Here is a 26886-nt window from a genome sequence, read left to right as displayed (position 1 = left end):
GCCCTAGAGTCCTTCAGGTTGTGAAGAGAGGCATCAGTCTTCTCAGCAAAGAGCTTTGTGCCTTCAAATGGGAGGTCTTCCATTGTAGACTGTATCTCCTTCAGAAAGCCCAACAGGTGGAGCCAAGATGCCCATTGCATCACCACCACCATGAAAACAGATCTAGCTGCTGTGTTGGCCTTATTGAGGGCAGACTGCAATAATGTCTTTGCCATCAACTGGTCCTCCTGAACAATGGCCTTACGGTGGTCACGGTGTGATTCCAGGACCCATTCAATAAAGTCATTATTCAATTTTGAATAGTTTATTAGTCATACTACACCGGGAGGGCATGGTAGTTGACAATATGGAATTGAAGAGTGGATGAGAAGTATGCTTTCCTTCTGAAAAAGTCCAGGTGCTTTCAGTCCCTGTCAAGAGGAGCAGCCCATGACTGATATTGTCAGCTGCAGGAGTTGACAGCGCCTACCATGATAGTGTTGGGTGGGTGGTGGGAAAAATGGAATTCAGATTCCATGGTGGGGACAAAATATTTTTTGTCTGCCCACATGCAGGTAGGCTTTACCAATGCTTGGGATTAGCCATATGATTGTCAGGTCTAAAATGGCCTCATTAATAGGGAGGACAATTTTTTAAGAGAAGGAAAAATGGAGGATGTCAAGGTGTCAAAGGTGAGTGTTCTTGACATCTTCCAATGGTATCTGTAGAGTGTCTACCACTAAAGTCGTCTGCCAAAGATGGTGTGGATGTCTTCACCCAGGAGAATATGGTCCTCAGCGCCACCTGTTCCTCCATGACGTCTTGTAGAAGCTCCAAAGCTCTGAATACTGCATCCAAGGAGGCATGTCTCGTGGGTTCTCAGGCAAAGCTCAAAGCTTGAAAAGCATGTTGGCAATATGCCACCCAAGGGTCCCAATATAGCCACGGGGTGGTGGTGGCAGCATAGAGCATGGTGGTGGCACCCATGAATGGTTGTACCAAGATGGTGGGATGGGGGCATCTGAGGGTAAATTTTTGGGCACCATATGGGGCCTGAGAGGGTCCTGTGATGCTATCTCCTCCAGTTCACTGTCTGAACCCTTGCTAGAAAGCAGGGTGCATGACATGGCAGTGGGGGTGATTCTCATGTTAGGTGAAGGCTCAGTGTGGAGATCCCAGTACCGAGAGGCAAGGACTCCAGTACGTCCGTCACATGGAGATTCCTGGAGTGGCAGGATTCTGCTGGCACTGATGTCAGTGCTGGAGGTTGGATGGGGATCTTTTCTGCACCGATCTCTCTGGTGCCAGGTGAGACGTCACTGGTGGTACCAATATGGATTTGCATACCAGGAGTGTCTTTTTAGTGGACTGCTTACTCCTGTCCCTCAGTGCCAATGACTTGGTGCCCATGTCCATCGGATCCATGGGCATATCAGGTCTCAGTGCCAAAGATACCGAGCGAGATGGAGATAGCTTATGGCTATCTCGGGACACACTGGGGGGACTTCCTACTCTCTTCTTAGATGACTTATGAAAGGGGTCCACATCTTGTTTCTTCAACCCACAGCCTTTAGATGTAGAGGGATGTGGGGAAGACTCACGTTTTCCAGATGACTAAGGCCTGAGAGCCTCCTCCATGAAGATGATTTTCTGTCAGAGCTCTCTGTCTTTATGAGATCGTGGCCAGAATTGTTGGCAGAGACCACACTTTTGCTAGATGGGGCCTTCCCCGAGGCAGCGAATGCACTGAAAGTGCTTGTCTCCAATCAAGATTTCCTCCTTGCAAGAGAGGCACGTTTTGAGGCCAAATGAAATGAGCATACACTGTTGGGGGAAAAGATCTTTAGCACAGTGGGGGAAAAGTGGGAAAAGAAACAAGAGGGACAAGGTGTTGAACATGCTGTCAGAAATCTTAGAAGAGCAACACTCTGATGCAAAATCTACAGAACCCAAACCACCAAAAAAGAAAATCAATCTTCTGTTGGTGGCATCTGACTCTGACGATGAAAATGAACGTGCGTCAGTCCACACTGTTTTGGATCCTTATAATGCAGAATCCGTCATCAGCATGGAAGCTTGTCCTCTGGAATGGTGGTCAAAGCATGAAGGGACATATGAACGTTTAGCATATCTGGCACATAAATACCTTGCAACGCCGACTACAACAGTGCCATGTGAACGCCTGTTCACACTTTCATGTGCCATTGTAAACAAGAAGTGAGCAGAATTAGCTCCCATAAATGTAAACCAACTTGTTTGTCTTAGTGATTGGCTGAACAAAAAGTAGGACTGTGTGGACCTGTAGGCTCTAAAGTTTTACATTGTTTTATTTTCGAGTGCAGTTTTTTTTAACATAATTCTACATTTGCAAGTTCAACTTTCATGATAAAGAGATTGAATTACAATACTTGTAATGAGGTGAATTGAAATACTATTCTTTGGTTTCCTTTTTACAGTACAAATATTTGTAATCAAACAAATATAAAGTGATCACTGTGTACTTTGTATTGTGTTGTAACTGAAATCAATATTTTTGAAAATGTAGGAAACACCCAAAATATTTAAATAAATAGCATTTTATTATTGTTTAACAGCATGATTAATGGCGATTAATTTTTTTAATCACTTGACAGCTGTAATTCAAACCAAACTTTCATTGTGAAGGTTTTCAGATCTGGGATGGAATTTCTGGTGAGAGTGTAATAATCTTTGTACAAAATATACCTTGTAAGGTGTCATTTGAAAACTCAGAATTTGCCATTCAGTATCAATCCTGACAAAATATGGGTGGCAACAGTCTATATGAAGTTATAAATTATATGGTGTTATTAACACACATTCCAAACTGAGGTTGGGAATGTGTGCTCTGCTTAATTTACATTTAAGCAGTAAACAAAGTCATCAAGCAGAGGGAAACAAAGGAAACTCAAACACATGAGGAAAAAGCAGCAGGAAACATCCTTCTCCATAGAATTTTTGTCTTCTGGTACACAGCTGGAAATGTTTTTCAAGAGGAATACTGAAACAATAAAAAAGAGGAAGAAACGCGCCCAGGGACCTGCTCTATCTCTCCCTGCACACCGCATTCACAGCACCTGAAGCAACAAAGGTAGCATTCATTGGACTGCGGGGACCAAGTCCTGACCTACAGAGTTTGATCAGTAAGACTGCAGAAAGCATAGGATGAGAAAACTGCTTTGAATTTAACATACTTTGTTAAGTTAGATATTACCAAACATCTTATATTTATTTTTCTCGTAATCATTTCTGACTTTTATGCCTCATTATTTGTACTCACTTAAAATCTCTCTTTTTGTAGCTAAACTTGTGTTATTGTTTTAACTAATCCAGTGTGTTTAAATTGAAGCATTTGGGGAACTCCATTTGGGGTGGTAAGTTGTGTGCATATTATTTCTATTAAAGACTTTAGATAAACTTGTATTGTCCATGAGAGGGCTGGGCAGCTACAGGACATACATTTCTAGTGGAAAATCTAAGGCTGGGAGTGTGTTCGGGTCACCCTGCAGTATAACAAAGGCTGGTGAAAGCCAGGGTGTAATTCAAGTGTGGCTGGCAGGTTGTAGTTACACACAAACACTCAGGGTATGGCTTACATGCTGGAAGGCTGTTTGTGAGCAGCCCAAGTGGGAATTCCTTCAGCAAGGCATCATAAGGCACTCAAGGTTGCAGGGCAAAGGGGCACAGTTGTTCATTAGTCTAGATTGTACCCTGATACGTCACAGTCCTTGAAACTTTTATTGAAGTTAATCATTGCAGCTTAATTACTTTCATTTATAGGCCTTCATTAATGTTCTGTTAGTCTTTGAAATCCTTGACGACAAAGATTGTTCTGTGGTTAAAAAGAAAAGATAAACTAATATATCTGTAGTGTAACCCTTCTGCCAGGTGGCAGCCACAAGGTCTGGGTTCAGTATCTAGCTGTTCCTCTTAACAATACAAAACAGAACCATATCCAGCTCCCACCTTCTAATTTGGGAAAATTTTCCCCACCCTCTGGATGTCTCTAAGAGGCAATACATCTCCTCTCACAAGCACCGAGTCTGAGTATAACAAAAGGAAACTTTTAATAAAAAGGGAAAAGGAACCTAACATTAATTTGGGAAAACACCACAACCACAATTCAAAAGCACGTGACCATGAGCAAACACCTACCCCAAAGTATATTGAACAATGTCCTTTGCCTCAGTTTCTCACCTGGCAGTGTGAAAGTCCAACAAATGTTCCTTTAACCTGTCACTGGGCTCTTCCTCCACTGTCGCCTGCACACAGTTGCTGTCCTTGGTTAGCAATCGCCCAGAGTACAGAGGTGCATTCACACGAGTTCACCTCCCACTCAGGAAGAGATGTCGAGCAGTGCCTCACCTGCTGCTGCCTCCTCTGCAACTGACTCACATTTGCTGCCATTCACTCTGGCACAGCTGCTGCCACCGTTCATTCTGATGTCACATTCTGAGTTCCACCAGTTAACCCAACTCTCCATGTTTCAACAGATAGTGGTGAACCTCACTGCAGGCTGGGCTATCTCTTTCACTGCAACACTGTCCCACAGCAGTCTAAGGTTCAGGAGATGGTTATCAGTGGCTTCAGCTCTACAGATCGATTAACAAAACAAAGACTCTCAATTAAGTCTTATCAGCTCTACCTTTTGTTGGATTCCCTCCAAGACCTTTTCCACTTGGCTTATCCAGAATATTTTGTACAGTTCTAGGAGAACACTTCATCCAGTTCTCTGGGACCCAAAACACTCAGTTCCACTCCAGATTTCGTCACTTGGATTCCTTTATTTGGCATACAGCAAAGCTATGCTGAGTTGATCAGACTCAAACGTAACAGGTGGGTATAGGGTGTGCCACACACCCAAAGTTACACAGAAAAGCTCTTTCTTTATATACATTTACACATTACCTTGCACTTGCTATACATTACATCACATAATTTTGGACTGGATTGGTTACTTTGCAAGAACCAATCCCTGTACAGCATGCTCTGTCCATGTGAAACCTGATCTTTATATTCCAGGTTTATCTTGTCCATTATCCCTGGCATTAGGTTGCTGCTGTTAGGCAAGTTACTTCCAACAAGCCAGGCCTACACCTTTAAACAGTGAAGAGGGGGGACAGTCAAATGGTGTCTTTAGGCAGAGCCCACACCACCAGGTGCAAACCCCCTACCCCCTCTCCTTTTCATAGGAATTTGGCATCCCTAGCCTCTTCTTCATGAGTGAGGTTCAGTTAAGAGTGACCCCCTCAATGAGGGCAAGCTAAGTACAGTTCTGCTGCCCTTTACTCATACAATCAGGATAATAACATTCCATTACCCCTGCACTCAGTCTGCTCCTGAAGTCTTTTCCACCTGTTCATCACTAGGCGTCAGGGAGAGGCTCATTGCTACTGCGTACAGTAGCAATTCTATAAAAGCTACAAAAAACAGCTGTCATCTGCCTGCTGCACCTCAGAAGCCCAGTTTATTCTTGATATATTCGCCATTAGACTTTTTATTTGAAGTTAACATTTTCACATAAGTAGACTAAATAAATCACCAAGAGACAAACAATTACTCTTTTGGCTAGCACACTGCAATGCTTTCTTTATAAAACAATTAATCTTTGTATCGTCAAATATATTTCTAAATTTCCTTATTAAGACAAAGGGTTACCTAATATACATTAAAGAGTGCATGCAAACATAATATATTGAGCAAAGGCTATCTTGACAGTGGTATTATAGTAGTCCTGCTGGCATATGGCTGCTGGGGAGGGCTGTGGGAAGCAAGAAGGAGAGTATAAATGGAAGGGGAAGCTGAGTCAAAGGGGAAGCTGAGTCCTCTCCCTCCCGGCTGGTTAAAGCAGAAAAAGCCTACGGGAATTATTGCACTGTATTTCTCAGTTGATATTGTTTTGCAGACAATAAAACATGCCCCGAGGAAAGGATTGTAAAAGACTAATGACTGAAGCTTTATTTCCCTTCCTTGACAGGTGAAACTCCTCTGAGCTTGCGGCCATATTTTTTAAATTTGAGTTGTTTGTATCACGGTTAACAAGCTAACTACTCCCCTTACCCCCCTGGTCTCTCAGAATGCAGTCCCTCAGATGCCAGGCCTCTTTACCTGCACCATTCACAGGGGTGAACTATGAGATTCTCCCACCCTCAGAATGGGTCTTGGCTGAAGTGATACTAACCATTATTACCTCAGCAAGCCTGATTTGCTCTTCTGTGGTTCTATTCCTCGGGAGCTATGATCAGTGGCACCCAGGGACCAGACGGATTTCTTACAGCAAAATATTGTTTATTTCTAACCAAAGCATTTCAGAGAAAAAGATCTTAAAACAATAAACAGTCTAGACACATGCCTGTCTTCCTAAGACTTACCATCCCCTGGAAGCTTAGGAAGGTCCTAAGCCTTCAGACATGCCCACGAGGACTTGTCTGCATCAGTCTGTTCATGGCAGGAGCCACTCATTGACAACTCCCTACCTTTCTCCAGAGGCTTTTTAAATGTGAAATGTTCCTTTGATCCCCAGGCTCCCAGCTTTGCCAAAACAGCCAAGTAACTTTGACTGGAAGTAGCATCTTCACTCCTATAGCTCAGCCATTATCTTGTGTGACGCTGGCTTGATCAGGGGGACCATTTGTAATGGGATTTAATATAAATATTTCAAAATTACAATAATTCATATGAGATGGGACATGTCAGGTACTGTTAGAAAGGTTATAAATCACTAAGTATGATAATATTGTTTCTGTGTATGTGTCATATTTGTGTTGGAAGTTATGAATATGTTTGATGTATCTGTATTTCAACTTGTGCAGTGTTTCTGGGCAACACCCCAGATGCATGGCTGCAGCACTAGCTGCTTGATGGCCAATTAAGGGAACTCAAAGGTACAATAAGGCCAGGGAAAGATCCCAAGGGCTACACCTCATGAGTCACCAGGACTTGCTCATGTGGTCCTGGATCTCATCTTATTTCTGTAAATTTCCACAAGCGGCATGGCAAAGGCCAATGGACATAAAAGGCAGCGGCACCACATTCATTTTGTCTTTAGTCTTCAGCCTTCACCTACCTCTGGATCAATTCATTTGCAACTGAAGCTGTGAATCAAAGGACTAAGACCCATCCAGGTACTGGATGTATACCAGAGGGACCATACAAGCCTGCAAACTCCACAATTCTATGGAAACCTGATGTATATGCACTTTCCAATCATTTGTATGTATCTGATTGCTTTAATTCTTTAACATTTCTCTTACAGTTTATTTCTTTCCTTTTATAATAAATCTTTAGTTTTAGTTACTAAAGAATTGGCCTGCAGCATGGTATTTTGGGTAAGATCCAAACTTATAATGATTTGGTAATGTGGCTGACCCTTTGGGGTCAGGAGAACCTTTTTGGTAAAGAGCATAGAGTTTTAAATAACTTCTCTCTTTACTGGACCTAGAGGCTGATTGGGAGCCAGAGACTGAAATGCAGTAAAGGGGGCTGTGTATATTTTGTTTTAGCTTCTTGATAACCAGTGTGGGGAATCAGAAGCACTGTTTGTAGCTGTTTGGGAAGTCTGACTTCAGTGCCATCCACCAAGTGCTGGGAGAATCTGCTCTCCTTTTGTAGCCTGCCCAGACCTTGGCATTTTCAGGTGGTCTATCCTAGGCACAGACAGGTCACATATTGTAATATCCCACAAGTGTTTGGTGAGATGCTGCTTCTATAGAGCTCATGTGTTGCCTTCCTGATTGTTTTTCCAAGAGCCTCTATTAAACTAAACCAACACATTCATATGGGAAAGCTCAATAATCCAATATAGCTACATAGTGACTCACTCACTAAGTACATCACATACAGTATTCATAAATTATTATATAGCAACACCAGGTCCACATCAGGTCTGAGTTTGCATGACAGAACAGTAAATACTAACTTTTACATACTGTAATTAGATAGAAATTAAATTAAGAAATTGACAAATGTGTAGGATTGACTTCTCAGTGACACAGCCAAAGAGCTCTACGGTTCTATTAACCAGCTCCACCACAAAGAACCTGTTTTTATTGGAGGTAAAAACTAATTAAGCTTATTTTACCTACAAGAATATGGATGCAAATCATACACATGCTTTAGCCTTGAGCATATTGTGCTTTCATCCAAAACAAACTCCTGGTTGTGTAACAAGTAGAGGTGCACCTGGAGCCAAATCCCAAGGTCTTGGTTCTGCTTTTATTCAGTTCTTACTAAAGCAAAACTCTCACTGATATCAATCGGCGTTTGCAGGAGTGAATGCCAAGTAGGACCCTCCCCCATACTTGAGAACAACAAAGACTATGACAATTCATTTAAATTATTTTAATAAGCTCTGGTATTTTAAATAGATTTTGCAAATAGCATTTAAAACAAGAAGATACTTGTCAGAGAAAACATCTCTTTGATTTAGATTTAGTACCAACTGTGGCAAAATGCTGGCTCCGCTATGGTGGGTCCTGCGCTTTCTCTCAGGTGGTGGGTCAGGGCACTGCCTATTGTCCCTGTCTCTGGGCGTCAGCCCCTCCATAGTGCCCAGTGAGGGCAGGGGAGGGGGAAAGGACCCAGGCCCATCCTCTACTCTGGATCCCAGCCCAGGGGCTTTATGAATAGCAGCTATGTGCTACTGACAGCACTTGCAGCTGCACTTCTACCCCCTGGACTATTTGCCTCTCTCTGATCTTCTGTACCTTTCTCGTGGCTCTTCTCTGGTTCCTCTGCTCAACTGAAACACTCCTCCCACACTACTGCCAACTATCCTTCCTTCCTCCCTCTGTCTGGCTGGAGCAGGGGTTTTTATCAGGACTCTAGCTGGGCCTTAATTGGCCTCAGGTGCTCCTAATTAACCCCAATTAACCCATGCTCAGTCTACTGTTAACAAAGCTTTGATCATTCTGGGGCTTATATATTTACCTTCTATGACCCTTCTGGTGCCCTCTGGCCCTGCTGTCTCACACAACACATTGGAGGAGCATTTATTTACCAGCATTCATGAGTTGCTTAGCACTGCCTTATCTAAGCATCACAAAAGAATTACAATACAGTTAAGAGCTGCCTGAGGCAATAAGTATTCCAGCTTAATGGGAAGGTTATTTACTGTAACTGATGGTTCTTCCCTATCTGGATTCCAGATGTAAGTGCGCATGCGAGCCATGTGCTGCAGCTGGAACCGTTGAAAGCAGTGCCCGTCAACTTGCATGCATGCCTCGCGTCGTCCATGTGGTACATCTGTGGTCTCCTGCGGCTGCACAGATCAATGCCTCTCCAGTTTCCTCTTACTAACAGGTCTTGAGCCTGTAGCAGAGAGGACGGGGGGCAGGATTGGAATCCAGATAGGGACCACACATCTCAAAGAACCATAAATTACAGTAAAGTAAGCTCCCCCTTCTTCTTTGAGTTCTGGTCCATATGTAGATTCCAGACGTGGGCAGCATAGTGAGAAGTAATCGGTTTGGAGGTGGGCACTAAGGCTCGGCTGATGCGAGAGGTTGTAGTACTGCATGGCCTAGTGGTGTATCAGAGGACGATGCATTAGCTATGGTGTAATGAGTCGGGAATGGAGGCCCAGGTTGCGGCCTTGCAAATATTTTGCCATAGAATGTCGTCAAAGAAGGCAGACGTGGCTTGCACCTGAGTGGAATGCTCTGATGGTAGGCGGTAACTGGATGCAGCAAAGGGTGTAACACTCCATGATACAGTGGGTGATCCATTTCGAGATTCTTTGGAAAGAGAGAGCATGACCTTTGTAGTGTTCCGCTATCATGACAAAGAGCCAGGACAAGGCCCGGAAAGTGTGTGTACGGTGGAGGTAGAAGGTTAGTGCATGATGGACATCGAGGGAGTGCAGAATACATTCTCTGTTGGAGTGAGGTTTAGAGTAAAAGACAGGGAGATGAATGATGTAGTTGAGGTGGAATGCAGAGACCGCCTAGGGAAGGAATTTGGGGTGGAATCGCAGGGAGACTTTGTCCACATGCAATATGGTGAAGGGAGAGGTCTGCCATCATCGCCACCAGTTCACTGGGCCAAGGTGACAGTCAGGAGGAAGATTATCTTCATAGATAGGGCAACTGGCCAGTGGTTCAAATGGTGACTTGGCCAGACCTGAAAGGACAAGACCGTGGTCCCAGATAGGGGTGGGTTCCCTAATGGGAGGGAATGTGTTCAGTAAGCCATGTAAGAATCTGGCAGAGGTTGGATGGCTAAATATGGAAGTCCCATCAACTGACGGAAGGAAGGCATTCATGGCTGCCAGATGTACCCTTATGGATGAAGCCAGAGAGGTGAAAGTGGAGTAAATAATCCAGAACAGTGGGTATTGATATGTTTGACACGTCATGGTGATTATCGGAGATCCATGTCATTGACTGTCTCCATTTGGCTTGGTAGCAGGCTCTAGTCGCGGGGCGTCAACTATGTGTGAGTACATCCCGTACTGGAGTGGAAAACATATATCTGTTTGCGAGTCCAATCCAAATACCAGGCCATGAGGTGGAGTGATTGTGGGCTGGGATGTTGGATCTGGCCTTGTTATTGAGTCAGCAGGTTCGGTAGGTGGGAGGGGGAGTGGCAGGCGGGACGAGAGGTAGAGGAGTTCCATAAACCAATACTAGTGGTGCCAAGATGGGGCTATGAGAATAACTGTTATTTGGTCCATTTCATTTTGCACAGTACTTGAGGAATGAGTGGGATGGGCGGGAAGGCATAACAGAGGCCTGGTGTCCATGGGAAGAGAAAGGCGTCTACTTGTAACCCCAACCCTAGAGCTCCCCTGGAGCAGAAAAGGGGGAGTTTGTAGTTTTCTGGTGTGGAGAAGAGGTCCCAGTAGGGAGTACCCCACCACCAGAAGATGTTGCAAAGAGGGGGGTCATAGAGTTCCCACTTATGGTTGTGGTGGAAGGAGCGGCTGAGCATGTCCGCCAAGACGTCCGTGCCAGGTAAGTGGGATGCCTGCAGAGTGATGCTGTGTCATAGGCACCAGTTCCATAGTCACAGTGCTTCCTGGCAAAGGGATAGAGACCTGGCTCCACCCTGCTCGTTTCTATAAGTTACCGGTCATGCTGTCTGTGAAGACTTGTACATGTTTGCCCTGAAGGAATGGGAGTAGTGCGTGACAAGTGCGCTGGACCGCTCTTAGTTCTAGAAGGTTGATATGCATTCTTGCCTCCCTGGGGGACCACAGCCCCTGAGCCATGTGATTCTGTACATGGGCACCCCAGACAGTATGCGAGGTGTCCGTTGTAAGGTTGATATCTGGGGTGGGTTGGTGGAAGGGGATACCTGCCAGAACCTTGGATAAATCGCACCACCATGACAGGGAAGCAACCACCGGCAGCGCAAGAGAGACTCGTTTGTTGAGGTGATCACTCTGTGGATTGTACACTGTCCTCATCCAGTGCTGAAGGCATCTAATATGGAGTCAGATATCTGGTGTGACTGATGTGGACGCTGCCACGTGTCCCAGGAGTAAAAGGCAGTTGGCAGTACTGTAGCTGTGACACAATGGCTGTAAGAGCTATAAACCGATCCCTTGGTAGACAGGCTCGTGCCGCTCGAGAGTCCAACCTGGCTCCGATGAATATGAATTTTCTGGTGGGTATGAGGGTGGACTTGTCCGTGCTGATGCATATTCCAAGCTCGGCCAGAAATGTCTGCAGGGCCTAACTGGTAACGAGTAAGCATTCATGGGATGGTGCTATTAGGATCCAGTCGTCCAGATATAGGAATAGGGAGTGCTCCCGCCAGCACATGTATGCCACAACTACCGCAAAGACCTTAATAAATATGTAGGGCATGGTAGCTATCCTGAAGGGAAGGATATTTAACTGGTAATGGGACTGTCCCACCTTGAAGCAAAGGAACTTGCGGTGGGCAGGATGGATATCTACGTGAAAGTATGCATCCTTCATACAGAGAGCCGCAAACCAGGCCCCAGGTTGGAGGAGAGGAATGATTTGGGGCAGCGTGACCATACAGAACCAGAATTTGCGAATGAATTTGTTCAGAGCTCTGAGGTCCAATATCGGGTGAAGATCTCTGTTTTTCAGTATAAAGAAATAGGGGGAGTAGAAATCATGGCCCTGGTAGGGAAGCAAAACTTGTTCTATAGCCCCTTTTTGGAATAGCATGTGTGTTTCTTTTTGTAGGAGTCGAGTTTGGGTTGAGTCTGTAAGGTTGTGTCAAGGTGGGTGATGGAGCAGGAAGGTGTGGAATTCTATCAGGTAACCTCAGTGTACGATGTCCAGTACCCATCGGTCGGTGGTAATCTTGCTCCAGGTATTGAAGAAGGGAGCAAGATGCCCACCAAACCTGGGTCGGGGGGCCAAGGGTAGGGTGGGAAGGGATCCGCGGTTCTCTGACAAACAGTCAAAAGGATTGTCTCGAGTGTTGTTGTAAAGCAGAAGTAGCAGAGGTAGTGGAGTGTCGAGGACATTGGGAGTGCTGGCAGTGGCAGGTTTGTTCCTGTTGTCATGGAGGGTAAGGATGGTATGATTGATAGGCAGCTTGATTTTGGTATCAATATTTATAAGCCTGGCGGTGTTAGAATTGAGTGGGGGCTGGAGTGTAGAGGCCCAGAGATCAAAGATTAGCTCTGGAGTCTTTCAGTGAATGAAGGCTCTCATTCTTTTTATCACTGATTAACTTTTGGTTATTGAACGGAAGGTCTTCCAGAATGGTTTGTACTTCCTTTGGAAACCCAGAAATTTGGAGCCAGGAGTCTCAGCTGAGCACCACCCAGGACGCCAGGGAGTGTGCCTCTGTGTTTGCTGCATCCGCTGCTGCTTGGAGGGAGACCCTAGATACTAGTTTGCCTTTCTCAATGACAGCCTGGAACTCTGCTTGTTTGTTTTCCAGGAGGAAGCTTGAAATTCTCCCAGCTTTGAGTATGACTTAAAGTCATACTTTGCCAATATGGCCTTGTAGCTAGCTATGCAGAACTGGAGTCCAGCAGATGAATATACTTTGCAGCCAATGAGGTCTAATTTCTTTGCAGATCGATCAGGTGGAGTGGTCCTAGGTTGCTGTTATCTGGCTCGTTAGATTGCTGCTTGCACCACCATTGAGTTAGGTGGTGGATGCAAAAAAGGGAAGTCCGAATTTTTTTCAGGGACAAAATAATGTCTCTCTGCATGTTTAGAAATTGGGGTGCAGGAAGCTGGGGCATGCCAGATCACTTGGGCTGGCTGTAAAATGGTGTTATGGATCGGTAACGCAACCCGAGAAGGACCTATTGGTTGTAGGATGTCAAGGAATTAATCCCGCAAGTCCTTCACATCTTCCTCCGGTAAATTGAGTGCTGATATCATGTGCCTCAAGAGATCTTGATATTGGCCATGGTCATCTGGCAGGGATAGCAATGGTGGAATTATTGCCTCATCGGGTGATGACGATGCACCTGTTGGGAGCGGTGGATCCACTGGTCCCAGTGGTTCCATTTGTGCCGTCAGTCCCCTGGCTCAGGGATTCTCGTACACAGATGGTGTGGTGTATTCTGAAGGAGGATAAGAACGCGCTCTCCGTTCATAGTATGGGTCCCACCCTTTGCCAGTCGGGTCTCTGGTCCATTCCTGTTGGTGGGCCTGATGGGTACCGGAACCATTTCTGTTCAGGCAGAACCTGAATTTGTGCATATTGGTGTGGACTATGCACGTGTTCCGGGAAGAAATGGGGTTCCGAGGACCAATCAGACTCTGAATGGTCCAATAAGGGTGGTGCCATTGGAACAGGCTGTGCCGTCAGAGTGAGTGGTGCCATAAGAACAAGGGTGAATGGGTGGTGCCGGCAGAGCAATGAGGCGCCGTGCCAGTTCAGGCGGTCGCACCGTGGATGGATGGTATAATACCAGTAGCTCAACAGCTAGAGACAGTGGCCAGAAGGTGCTTGTTGTCACAATTTGATGCGAGGTACCCTCCAGTGGCAGCAGAAGTTCAGCTTAAGGCTTAAGGGCAAGAGATGGCCCAGGTCTGGCACCTGGGTCTGGTATTGTGGCAGCTGTAGCAGTTTCGGTGGAGTGAGCGGTTGATGGAGGTCCAGAGGAACTCCAGTAGCGGTTGGAGTCATGGACTTCTCTAGACTTTTTGTCCATCTTAACTCGTTTAAGGGCTGGAGCTGCCGGGTCAGCACATGACTTCTTGCCCGGCTGATCTTGGCTCGGGGAGGGAATGTGGCATTTGGAGGTGGTCCTTCTTGGGGATCTGACTTTATGCCCATGATCATACTTCTTGTAAGCAAAATGTGGTTTGGGCGGCACAGCTGGTACCATTGGTGTCATGGTTGGGGAGCTGGTCACCACCAGTGCTGTTGATCTTTCCAGTGGGTCCGACAGTGCCACCACCAGGTGTGCACGTGGATGCACTGCTTCTTCCATCAGATTTTTTTTAAGCCAGAATTCTCTTACCTTGCATGTTCTCAAAGGGAAGGAATGATAGATAGAGCATCATGCAACAATATGTGTCTCACAAAGACAGTAGAGGCAATGTTGATGCTCATTGCTCACCGAGAACAATCGTAGTCATATGAGACAGTTCTTGAACCCTGCTTGTTTGGGCATAATCCCCCAGGCAGGGTAGACTGCCCCCTGGAGGGGAAAAAGCTTGAAAAAAACTACCTCTCAATGCACTAACTCTAACTAAAACTAAAATATCTTAATCTATGCTATATATTCAACTTTTTTTTTTGTACGCCACTGAATAGGAGAAGAGCATTCTGACTCTAGCCATGAGGTGGTAAGAGGAAACTGGAGAGGCATCAGCTCACCCATGTCTGGAATCCACATAGGGATCAGCACTCGAAAAACTAGATGTTATCAAATCCCGTCCTATAAGCATGATGTCATTTCTCTGTTCTGCTTAATCTTGAGCTGCTAGTTTTGAGTACAGCACAAACTTTTCTATTCTGATTTTAGAGGGAGTTATATTGCAAAGTGATGTGCCTTGCAGTGTAACCTGGAGCTGGCATTCTCTGATCTTCTTCAAGTGGGTGTCCTATAGTCTTGGACCTGATGTTGAGAATGCATTGCCTTCTGCTTTCTCAAGTCTATATCAATATTTTGATGACTGGTGATGGTAGCTACAGTATAGGTTTCCTGACTAAGAGGCAGTCTGAGTTAACCTGGGTCTAGCCCATTGAGGATTTTATACATTAGAATGATGAATTAGACCCAGTCATGGTCTGGCACAGGGTGCCAGGGCAGATGGTGGAGCACTAGCATAGTACCTTTGGCTGCATCTACACCTGCGTTTTCATGAGATCTCATTTCATTGCACTAATTCCAGTGCAACTCAGAACAGGTTGAAATGACAGTGGCAAAAATGCTTGCAGGTTGTCTATACCAGTTACTACTGGTGGAATTGCAACAGTGGATTTCCTGAAGAATGCTAGTAACACAATACTTTTGTTTCATTCTACTTCAGAGATGAGCTACCAAATTGTGCTAGCTGCAACTTTTGTCACTCTCATGTCTGGGTTGAGAAACAGTTACAGTACTTTCACCTGGATTGGTAAAATGTTCATAAGTGATCTAGGAACCTAAGTCCCATTTTCAATGAAAATGAATGATGCCTGTAATGAGGTGAAGTAGTCTCCCACTGAGCCAGAGAGGAAGGAGACAACCACTGAACCCAGATGGGTAGAGCCAAGGCAGGCTGCTCCTCCCATCGGAAATCAAGGAGCAGGACTGGAAGTATAAAGACTGAGCCCTGTAGCTCAGTTGTGAGCCAGCAGCCAGAGAAGACAGACACCTCCTGCCCACTCCTAGAGGTAGAGTTCGAGGACAGCCCTTGCTGCACTGAAGACTGGCCAGAGCCACTTACGCTGCCAACTGACCTGGATACAGTGGGGTGGCTGGGCCTACCACTGGCTACCTACCCCGAAGAGACCAAGGACACCCATGGACCCAGGTACACCCCAAAGGAAGATTAGGAAGTGGCCCAGGGGTAGCTGACTCCAGTCAGGCTGCATAGCTGTCTGAACCCGTCTGAACCGTGTTGCGGCCAGATTCCTCGTTAACCCAGGAACGGGACACCCCACCACTGTTAGGGCCCCGGGCTGGGATCTGGTGGAGGAGAGTGGGCCCGGATCCCTCTCCCCCTGCTGCCGACCCCACTCCTGAGGTGGCAGTTACTTCACCATAGGCCAGGAAGCCTGATTGCTGGCTCCTTTTTAGGGTTGACAAGAATACTATTCAATTTTTATTTTAAATCTTGAATTTTTTAAATTATGAAGGTATTAGTTGAATTCTCTCATTGCTTACCTTAAGAGACCAAACTTCCTCCTCTTGCATGGCAGAAACAGGCTGTTTCTGAAGCAAAGGATTATCTTCACAGTAAAGTTCCATCAGCATAAGGTCCTCCATCTATTTGAATAAATTAAATAATGTAATTATGTCAGAAAAGATAACAAAAATCTCAAATGCTATTTTTATTTAAACAAGGAAATCAAATGTAACAAATATGAATGTAAAGAACGCAGGCGATAAACTCATCTGGTTGTATTAATAACAATATTGCTGGGACAAACAAGATTTAAATGGAATACATATTCCATTTTTCTTGCTAATAAATAGTATAAAAATGTAAGTCAAACAAGATTGATTTGTTCTACAAGAGAGGTATTGTGATTAGAGTCTTATTTTAGTCACAGGATAGTTACAATTATCAAAATCTCTACGTTTAATATCTATCAGAGGAAATTATTTTAATAATGATTAAAAAACCTGTCCTCTACTGTTAAACAGGAATGATTTTATCCACATGCATTTAATTCTGATGCTCCTGTATTCAGCTTAACAGCAACAATGAAATACCCTCTCCAGGTAAGAAGGAAAGTGGTGAAAGGCCCTTTGCTTGGAATGTGACTGACATGTCATGGATAGCGTAAAGATGCTCACTCTGTAATAAGGTAACACCCTACTAAATAAAGAGAGCTGTATAAAGTTTCTCTAAGCAAAAGTTCACTGTTGTAATGATTATTGTTTGGTCTCTGATATTTACATGGCAAGGATTTATAAACCTGTTAAAAATTTCTAAATAAATAAATAGTTAAAAAATGATTGGACAAATCACTCCCATATATACTGTTCAGAAGTGGTCCAGGATCCTAAGAAAGCCTAAGTGGAACATGGAGACTTAAATTCAGTGTTCATTTGGTTTATGGTATGCCTAACAAATTTTTGTTTTTGAAGTATACAATTCTATGGAAAAATGCATGGTCAATAAAAGCATTACATAATTTAACTCACTGTGTATAAAGAAAACATGTAAAACTGAAGATTCTGTTTCTTGCTCCCCCAAAAACAAAAATGGAACAATCTGCTAATCTTTTTTTTTTTTTAATGTGTATTTTCTCTTGTTTCCCTAATTCATTTTGTCCAGTAAAATAGAACAGCAGGTACACAGATACTTTTCTGGAATCATAGTTGGAACACATAATAGGCACAGTGGAATAACGCACATAACAATCTGTTCCCTCAGTTAATAGCTTCAAGGACAATGTAACAGAGTACCTGAAAGACTATTATAAGATCAGTGATACACATTCTTGTTTCCTTTTCTTAAGAATAATGACTTTGTTAAAAAAAAATATATAGAGCCTTATTTAAGGCAAGCTGTGTGCATTTGAAATTAGAATCTGAGAATCTGGGTCTCAAAGTCATTAATGGTCATTCCATGACAAGGATACACCAATGGCCACAAATATAAATATATATATTTTGTTAGGAACCTTTAGATTGTAATGACCAAATCACTGAAGTGTAATCCAACATCCCCTTTCCAAGTAATGTCAAAATATGATCTCGGTCTCAAAATACAGTGAACAGCAGATCAATAAGTCTGGAACTGTAAATCTATGCTAGCTCAATTTACAATCACTGCCATATAAACACGCTTGGAAGGTTTTCATTTTTACTAGAAAATGTCAGTTTTACAATATGCACACACAAACCAACGAAAAAATATTTCCATCAATAACAAATGAAATTCACAGATAGGCAAAAGTAGGAAAAATGCTGTTTGAGAAGGTATTAGTGTCAAAATCCAGTGATTCAAACTTTTGAATTAGGCTTGTTATCAAAACAGATATGAATTTCTGATTTAAGGATATTTACTTTGTACATTTTGACATGTGGTGTTGATAATTTTAGTAACAGTTTATAAAGCCTTAACTTTTTGAATCTCAACATCTATTTCATTAAATAAAAGTCTGAACCCGCCCATTTCGCTGCAACTGTGAAAACTGAAATCAATAAAAATCTTTTTTAAAAAGTGCTTAAAAACAAAATCAATATTATCCATCGATTTTTTAAAGAAAGATAAAAATCAAATCCTGTCAAGCCTACATATAAAGTACAGGCATTTTAGAAGAAGTTGTCCTCAAGGGGTCTTCATTTGGGACAATTTGATAGATATCCCAGGAGGCTTATTGAAAACCCAGCCACTTAAAGTGGTGCAGAAATGGTTTAGATATTTCATGAAAATCAATAATCATTGCCAGAGAAACTTTAGAAAAAAATGTTCTATAAGCCTGAAAAATGGAGTTCTATTCCAGTGAATATAGAATACAAAACAAAAATCCAGAGAATGGTAATTATGAAAACATGAACAAACATATTATGAAAATTCTTAGGAGATTTTGGACAATAGTTCCAAAAGGATTTATCTTGCTATACAAAATAGAATTAAAAAAGCTAAAAATTGACAAGTGCAGAGTCCTGCACTTAGGACGGAAGAATCCCATGCACTGCTACAGGATGGGACTGACTGGCTAAGCAGTAGTTCTGCAGAAAAGGACCTATGGTTTATAGTGGATAAGAAGCTGGATATGAGTCAACATTGTGCCTTGTTGCCAAGAAGGCTAATGGTATATTGGGCTGCATTAGTAGGGGCATTGCCAGGAGATTGAGGGAAGTGATTATTCCCCTTCAGCACGAATGAGGCCACATTTGGAGTTCTGTGTCCAGTTTTGGGTCTCCCCCTACAGGAAGGATGTGGACAAATTGGAGACAGTCAAGCAGAGGGCAACAAAAATTATTAGGAGGCTGGGACACATGACTGATGAGGAAAGGCTGAGGGAACTGGGTTTATTTAGTCTGTAGAAGAGAAAAGTGAGAGGGGATATGATAGCAGCCTTCAACTATCTGAAGGGGGGTTTCAAAGAGGATGGAGCTAGGCTGTTCTCATTGGTGGCAGATGACAGAACAAAGAGCAACCGTCTCAAGTTGCAATGGGGGAAGTCCAGGATATTACGGGAAAAAATTTCACTAGGAGGGTGGTGAAGCACTGGAATGAGTTACCTAGGGAGGTGGTGGAATCTCATCCTTAGAGGTTTTTAAGGCCCAGCTTGACAAAGCCCTGGCTGCAATGATTTAGTTGGTGTTGGTCCTGCTTTGAGCAGAGGGTTGGATGACCACCTGAGCTCCCTTCCAACCCTCATCTTCTATGATTCTATGATACTGAAAGTTGCAAATGTTCTATATTATAAACACTGTTTACACTGGCATGAGAATTCACCAAGTAAACCTTAAATAACTATAGAGGAAAGTAAAACAATCTCTCTCTTGGCCAAAACTATTTCTGGGCCAAAACTCTTTTAATGGGCTTTTTTAGCCAAATAAACTTATAGGAGAGAAAAAGTTCAACATTTCTCCCAGTGGGGAAAAAAGTCACTGTCTACAGTTTTGTTTTCTTACATAGGAGGCTGTCAGGATTTTGTTCTCCTATACAGAAAACAGACCCATCTCTAGCATTGCATTTTGATTCAGATATAGAGAGAGACTGAATATGGGTAATGAAAAAAGGAGATTTTCCCCAAAACTGCTAGAATTCATCAACATTTCTTGTTGGAGAAATATATATATATGAAATCTTCAAGAAATTGTTCCACAGCTGCTGACTGTTCTTCTGCTCTTCTAATTTCAATCATTAGATACTTATTATTTTACAATTTTTCCACTTGCTCCTTTCATATTTATAACTAGAAGACTTAAGTAAAGCTTTTCTACTATATTCTTGTTTTGCTACATTAGAATTAAACTGCCAGAACACAGATGTCACCAAGTCTGATCTCACATCACGAGGTAATGGGAATCGCTCCTGAATTACAGGGACAGAACTCTGACAAGCACAGTTGAAACAGCACTCTGTCTTTCTTGGTGATTTTAAAGCCATTCAAATTTAAAATTGGCATAAGGAAACAAGAACAACTCATCTGTTAATCTGTTAAAATAAACCTGGATCCTCTGATCACATGTGGTCCGAAATTGACAACTATGACAGCCCCAGATTTCACCAGTTACCCTCTTTTCCTCTCTCTCTCTCGCCCTCCTTCCCTGTCTCTCACCCCTTCCTCCTCTCAAATCTATGGCATAAAATTTGGTGCAGAGCTTTATATTCCCCAGCATTGGCATGCCACTCAAAGCCCCCGCGCTTTGACCAACATCCCCTCTAGCCCAGGTACATACTTGAGTTGTGCACCCCTGGTGTAAAGGTGGTAATCCTACCCACACTAGATCTGACATCTGTCATATCACGGCCATATAATACTCAGCTCTTCTTCCAACATATGGCTCACATTAGTCTGTAAATATAAAATCCCATGGAAAATTCAGTGTTGAGGTACTTTTTATAAATTTTCAGAAGTTAGGGGGTACTTGCTACTTAAAAGGTTGAGAAACACTGAAAGAGAGAGTAAAAACCAGAACTAAATCCATGAACATAGGCTAGATTGCCAAGGGTTCACAAATTCAGATTACCAAAGGATTGCTACTATAATCAATCCAAAGGAGTGAAATAAAGGGCCAGATTGTTCCCAGTTGCTCTGCAGGTTAGCAAAATGAGAGAGGACAGGGAAGAGAAGTGAAAGAATCCTCCTTCCCCCTTGTGCAGCAGGTAGGCACAACTGCAATCCATGAACTAAACAAAATGAAGGGACTGCTCCTTCCTAGCACAAGCTACAACAAAGGGTAATGAGGAATTGGGATTATGGAACCACCACCACTGGCCAATGAAACCTAGACTGATATGTGGAGAGGAGCAGGTTGCATGCCTGAAAGGGGCATAGTAGTAGGCACACTCCCCCCTGTTTTCCAGGGAACTCTGATTTTGCCTTTTTAAGGTACAGTCCCTCCTGGAACTTCCTCTGGAGTGGGCTCCAGCCTACCCTAAAAAGTGGGCCAGTGTCTATCAGGCACAACTGAACCCTAAATATGCATTAAATGTGTAAGAATAGATTATAGTGATGGAGATTTAAACTAGAATTCTGCACAGCCTGAGGTAAGTATCCAGAGTGAACATGTACATAATTACATAAAGCACTACCTAGTTACAGAATGCACACCACTAATTAAGTCTGTTACACTCTTAGAAACCAGAGTATACTTCAATCAGAGTAGAGCCCATATTTATTACATTCCCCCATCCTTTCTTCTCTTTCATCTTTGCATTGGAATTTTTTGGAAAATTTTGAAATGATTTTGACCTTGGCTGCAGAACAAGTAGTGCTTATTCAATATATGAATAGGCCTTCCTATGTGAGTACAGAGTAATTCATGTGAGGGTTTGCAGGATCAGGCTCAAAATTAATAAACTCAAAACATCTTGCTTTGTCCTGTATAAAACATTGTTTCTTATTATAAACTTCTCTGCTGTTTAGTAACTGTGCCAGGCTGTACCTGAGCAGAATAAAGTAATTTAGTAGTGCCTTCAGGTGATTATTGCTGTTAATTCATGCTTACATTCAAACCTACACACATTAATAAAAAAAAACTCTACCGAATTTATTTGTTTTTTTGCAAAATGTCCTTATTGCCAGTAACTTTAATATAACATAGTAACTTTCAATAAGTAATGCAGAGAATTTGACTACTGGTGGGAAGATGTTCTCCAATGCACTCTGGAAAACAAGTCACCACTCACAAATAATGTATGTTATAGACATAGCAAAACCAACATAAAGAAACATAGAAAAGTTAGAGTTGTTGAAACCAAATGTTTTCATTCCCCTACCATCTCTTTAGTGCCAGAAGAATCAGAAACCAAACTATTAAAGAGTATGACTCAAAATTCTCAGAGGACAAAGGACACACAAAAACAAACAAATTGTGGTCTACAAACCCCACCATATGACTGGGATTTTTGTTTGGACTCTCCTACATCTTTTTAGTAACGGGTTAATCTTTATTCCCCTTACTCCCCTTTCCAAGTGATCTGTAGTCCAGGTGTGACACAAAATACACTCCATATTAAAATCAAAACACCGTAACCATAACCTTTTGTAACACTTTTATCATAATACTGTGCAGACTATTACAAATTGTGCTGATATGTGTGACTGTTTTTTGACAAACAAAAATTCTTTAGCAACTGGAAAGAAAGCCCCAAGCATATTTTTACAATCCAGGTTGTATTTGAAATTTTTGGTTCCTTGATTTAGCAATATTAAAATTATATGAATGCTATTATTGTATGGAATGTTTAAGACACAGCTACTGTGGCATACATAACTTTGCTACATCCCGTTAGATTTTGTTCAGTTTATATGCAACTACTCTACATATTTTTTTCTTTTCACTCAGTGCATTGTGAAACTCATGGCATCAATCCCTGAAAGATATAAAGATTGCCCATATAATTCATTTAATAGCTCTGCAACAGAAAGTTCGTATTAGAGAATAAGATACAGAAAATAATACTTACTGCTATTGGGAAAATCTGAATTTTGTTCCCTGCTACATCTAGAATTCTTAGTTTTCTCAATTTGCAAAGTCCCTAGATGGTGGGCAGAGGGAGGGAGGGAACAATGTAATAAAAATGAAAAAATATCAAAAATAATGAACGTGAAGTTAAAATCTCCATGAGATGAGAGAGCAATCTCAGGCATCAGGAAGCAATAGGACTGATGAAGAGAGACTGAGTTACCTGATAAAAGAGAAAATGGGAGGAAAACTGAAAATAAATTACAAAAGGAAAGAAGAATGTGTCCATTCTCTAGGCATTATAAAAAATAACACCTGCATTTATCATTCAAAATTCCCATGGACTCTCTTATCCCCGCATCCTTCACACCTCATTATGAATTATTTACAATGCCAATATCTCCTTCTCCACATTATGGCTTTTCCCATTTACCACATTAGGAGACTGAGTAGCCTATAAATCCACATTTCTCAGACTCCTATGTTCCAATAAACAAAAATTTTTAAATAGAGCTCCTTCACTTTCAAAATTACTACTGATTCTCAGCCCTCAACGTCTAACTCAATTTTCATTTCTTAAGATAATTGCTTACATCTGTTAGAACATGGGATGGGAACAAATATACAGGATTTTAGTTTATGTTGGTATTTTTTTAAGTATTTTCAATGCCAACTTAAGCAGTAGCTGAAAGCAACTGCCAAGATGCAATGGTATTAACAGCTCTCTTTTAACATTTTTTTTTGTGGCAGTCATCTTCAATTCATTTTATTTATTGGCTTTTACAGATAAAGTGAATACAAAAATCAAAGACAAACATTGTGGATTGCACATCCAATACTCCAGTGCTCTTTGTAATAGACAAAGCAAATTCCATCACACATAAGCTTTAACTGTTCAAAACCTTATTTCTTCCTCCTTGATGCACATACTGTTGATTGTCCACTGGTGCGGTGCAAAGGATAATAGAAAAAGTCTTACAGCTCCAATTAGAAACAGTCTATTAAAAACAGGCAGGGTTAATATATGCCATATTCCTGGGAATTTAAGATGAAGACCACTCACTTACTGATATAAATAATATAGCAATTTGTAATTAAAATGCTAGGCAAAAAATACATATTTATTTAGATTATTTTAAAATGACAGACATCCTTTATCTTTTCTTCTAGCTTGACACAACTACAAATGAAAGCTAAGCACCAATACAATAAGTGCAAAATGAAATTTCTCAACTGATATGCATTTAGGGCCAAATTTTCAAAAGGCTGTGGGGCTTTGTGCATCTGCAAATCAAAAAAGGACTCTGAGCAGGGGCTTGAATTAAGAGGAAAACCAGTGCGTGGGATTCCTTTTCTTTTCTGGATGTTGACTAGACTGAGCCAAAGTTTAGACTTTTAATATTTAATATCTAACACATTTTAGATCTTTATTTAGATTTGACTAAAGCAAGCCTAGCCTTCCAACTCTGACTGAGAGAAGTGCTGTTGTATGTATTTGACCCTTAAAGAGGCAAAACAGTACAGTATTTACATTTATGTTCCTGTTTTATAATACACACACTATATAGGTGTTTAAACTCCACCTGTATGTGTAAAATCCTTTCCAGCCATGACAGAACTACCACACATTCTCTTAAACACAGCACTTTGAGGAATCATGAAGCTGACATTGTCTATTTAAGTCTTTGGCTAGTATATCTCAAAATAATGAATGCAATGAATTTGCATTATAAGCTGCTTCTGGTACTTTATCTGTTCAGACTTTATGTCATGAAATCCCTTGCAGTCAGGGATGTTATTGCATTCTTTTATACAATTACTTTCAAACCCTTTCTTATCAATATAGCCAGGACCACTATAGAAAAACGTGCTCTGAGATTTCAAGGGTGCTAAGTACCTGTATCTCTTCTTGACTCTCAAATAGGATTTGTGGAACAACCACAAATTGCTCAGCACTAATGAAAAGCAGGTCATTAGATAATAGGTTTCTAAGTATAGCCCTCTTTGTAGATTTTCTAGAATTAACAGGATAATTTTCAAAAATGATCTCTGACTTTGCATGTTTTGGTGCATGTGTTAATAAATAAGATAACCAAGCATCTAATTGTAATGTAATTGTACATTTGAATTTTTGAGTTTCCTAAAAGTTGCAAGGCCAAAATTAGGTGCACAAAGATATAGAGGCTGAGTTGAAGCCCTTTGAAAATTTGACCCTACTTGTCTATTTTTACCTATTTTGAATAGTAACAAAACTAATCTATTAATCCTTATAAAATCTGAGATCTCCATATTCCTCAAGAAAACAGTAGTTGAACAACATATCTCTAAGGATGGGATTATCAGATATGTCTTAGACATTAAATGACTTTCAAAGGGACATGAGCACCCAAATCACTAAGGCACTTTTGAAAATTCCACCCTTAAAGATGTGTTATTCAAATGTTTTCTTAAGATATCCAAATTCACTGAAGGAGAAAATGCTACCTTAAATAGCACAGCATTACTCACGTCAGGGAGCACTTCTATTTGGTTTCTTGACAAACATAGCATTCTGAGATTCATCATGTATCCAATTTCCTCAGGTACCGTGATGAGATAATTGTGGGACAGATGGAGTTCAGAGAGCTTTTGCAAGGAACATAGCTCTTTGGGAATACTTTCTAACTGGTTATTGTTTAAATTCACGTTTTCAAGATTTTCTAACCTGTAAAATTAATAAAGCATTTCAATGTACAGCCTTGCTATGTTTAATCTATAGTCTACAATACATATCAATTTATTTAAACTTTTACTGTGCATGGATTACTCCTATTTTTTATTATATACTTTTATATTGAGTAATTTATTTATATAAACCAAACTCTATCTGGGCAACTGTTAAAGGCTAACCCTAGTGGGTAATTCTTATGGGTTTTAAGTATGTTTTAAAAGTATTCATATGTATATAGTGATTAATCACAACTTATTTGACTGCTTTTTATTAAAGGCTCCAATAACAAAGGAATTGGCCAGAGATGTTAAAAACACAGGAGAAAATGCCTTCTGAATTAAAAATATTTATTATTTTTTTACTATACTACTAATATATACTAAATAAACTAGTTGGGGCTTGCCTACACTTACAGCACTGCAGCTGCGCCAGTGTAGCACTTAATGAAGACACCACCTATGCTGACAGGAGAGTCCCATCCACACAGCACTGTCTACACCAGGAGTTATGTCAGTATCCGCACCCTGAGTGACATAGTTATACCAGCATAAGTTTGTAGTGTAGACCAGGTGTGTTTGTTAGACGCCTCTGCTCATCCTGCAGCAGTCAATGAACAAGTCACGGGAGACCAGTGGGGTATTGGGTTTGGGATACTGACAGCTGTGGCCCTCCTGAAACAGACTTTTAAGTATGTTTGCAGCAGAATCAGTAGAAAAAGCTTGTGCTACTTCTGCTGCTTGTGATGTGTACCTATTCTACAGGTAAAGGATTTCAGTTTCTGGTACTATCAATCTGGCACCTCTCTCAAAATTAACATTTTTTTAAAAGGGAAAAAAACATTTTCTCAGAGCTACATTGAATGGGATGCTATCAATGTAGCAACTCACAGTCGACTGTTGTGTTGACTTCAGCATTATTGAAAACATAGCACAAAATCTATACTCAATGGAAAAGTACACAAGTGATACAGAAAATGTCATTTTAAAGCATTTGCAAACAATGAAAGAATTAAGAAAAAGAAAATTATATTGAGAAGTAATCAAAGACCTATTCAAATGCAAATACTCTCAGTAAAATATCTAGTTAAGTCATTGGTGCATAGAACTTTACATAAACTGAACTTATATTTTCTTCCTCTTATTCCTCTTTCCAATTATTTAAAAAAAAAAAAGATTCTATCACTAGATTCTTCCCATTTTGGGTACATGACAACATGGAGTATTTTGCATTTGAAGGCATAAAATACATGAATTACAAACTACATGTATGGGTCAGAAAAACCAAACCAAGAAACTGGGGATAGGAAATATCAGATAAAAATGTCAGAATGCAATCATGATTATTTTAAAATCATTTGCTGCTTTCCTGCTGAAGTGGTTCTTAACTTTTTCCAACATGAACACATCTTGAGCCAAATTCAACATTTAAATCAATGGAGTTACAAACAGGAATGAGCATGGCCCTGTGTGTCTAC

The 26886-nt window shown here is 41.5% G+C and overlaps 2 protein-coding genes across 3 annotated transcripts in view; both read right to left on the bottom strand.

The window, feature by feature from the left end:
* Positions 1 to 4520, bottom strand: part of SLC26A7 (solute carrier family 26 member 7) — a 148479-nt gene extending 143959 nt beyond the window's left edge. For both annotated transcript variants that reach the window (XM_067536291.1, XM_067536301.1), the window contains exon 1: positions 4195 to 4520. The gene's annotated coding sequence lies outside the window, so the exon portion shown is untranslated. The remainder of the gene's footprint in view (positions 1 to 4194) is intronic.
* The window catches only part of LRRC69 (leucine rich repeat containing 69), a 54494-nt gene that overhangs the window by 11948 nt on the left and 15660 nt on the right, over positions 1 to 26886 (bottom strand). The window contains exons 4-6 of the mRNA XM_067536341.1: positions 25211 to 25406; positions 22704 to 22775; positions 16265 to 16366 (exon numbers count right to left, since the gene is read on the bottom strand). Coding sequence (XP_067392442.1) covers positions 16265 to 16366; positions 22704 to 22775; positions 25211 to 25406 — 370 coding nt within the window. The remainder of the gene's footprint in view (positions 1 to 16264; positions 16367 to 22703; positions 22776 to 25210; positions 25407 to 26886) is intronic.

Source organism: Emydura macquarii, unplaced genomic scaffold, assembly GCF_026122565.2.
Source record: "Emydura macquarii macquarii isolate MOO-44397 ecotype Brisbane River unplaced genomic scaffold, CSIRO-AGI_Emac_v2 contig_383, whole genome shotgun sequence".
In the NCBI taxonomy this organism is placed as follows: domain Eukaryota; kingdom Metazoa; phylum Chordata; order Testudines; family Chelidae; genus Emydura; species Emydura macquarii.
This window is presented reverse-complemented; position numbering and strand designations above follow the sequence as displayed.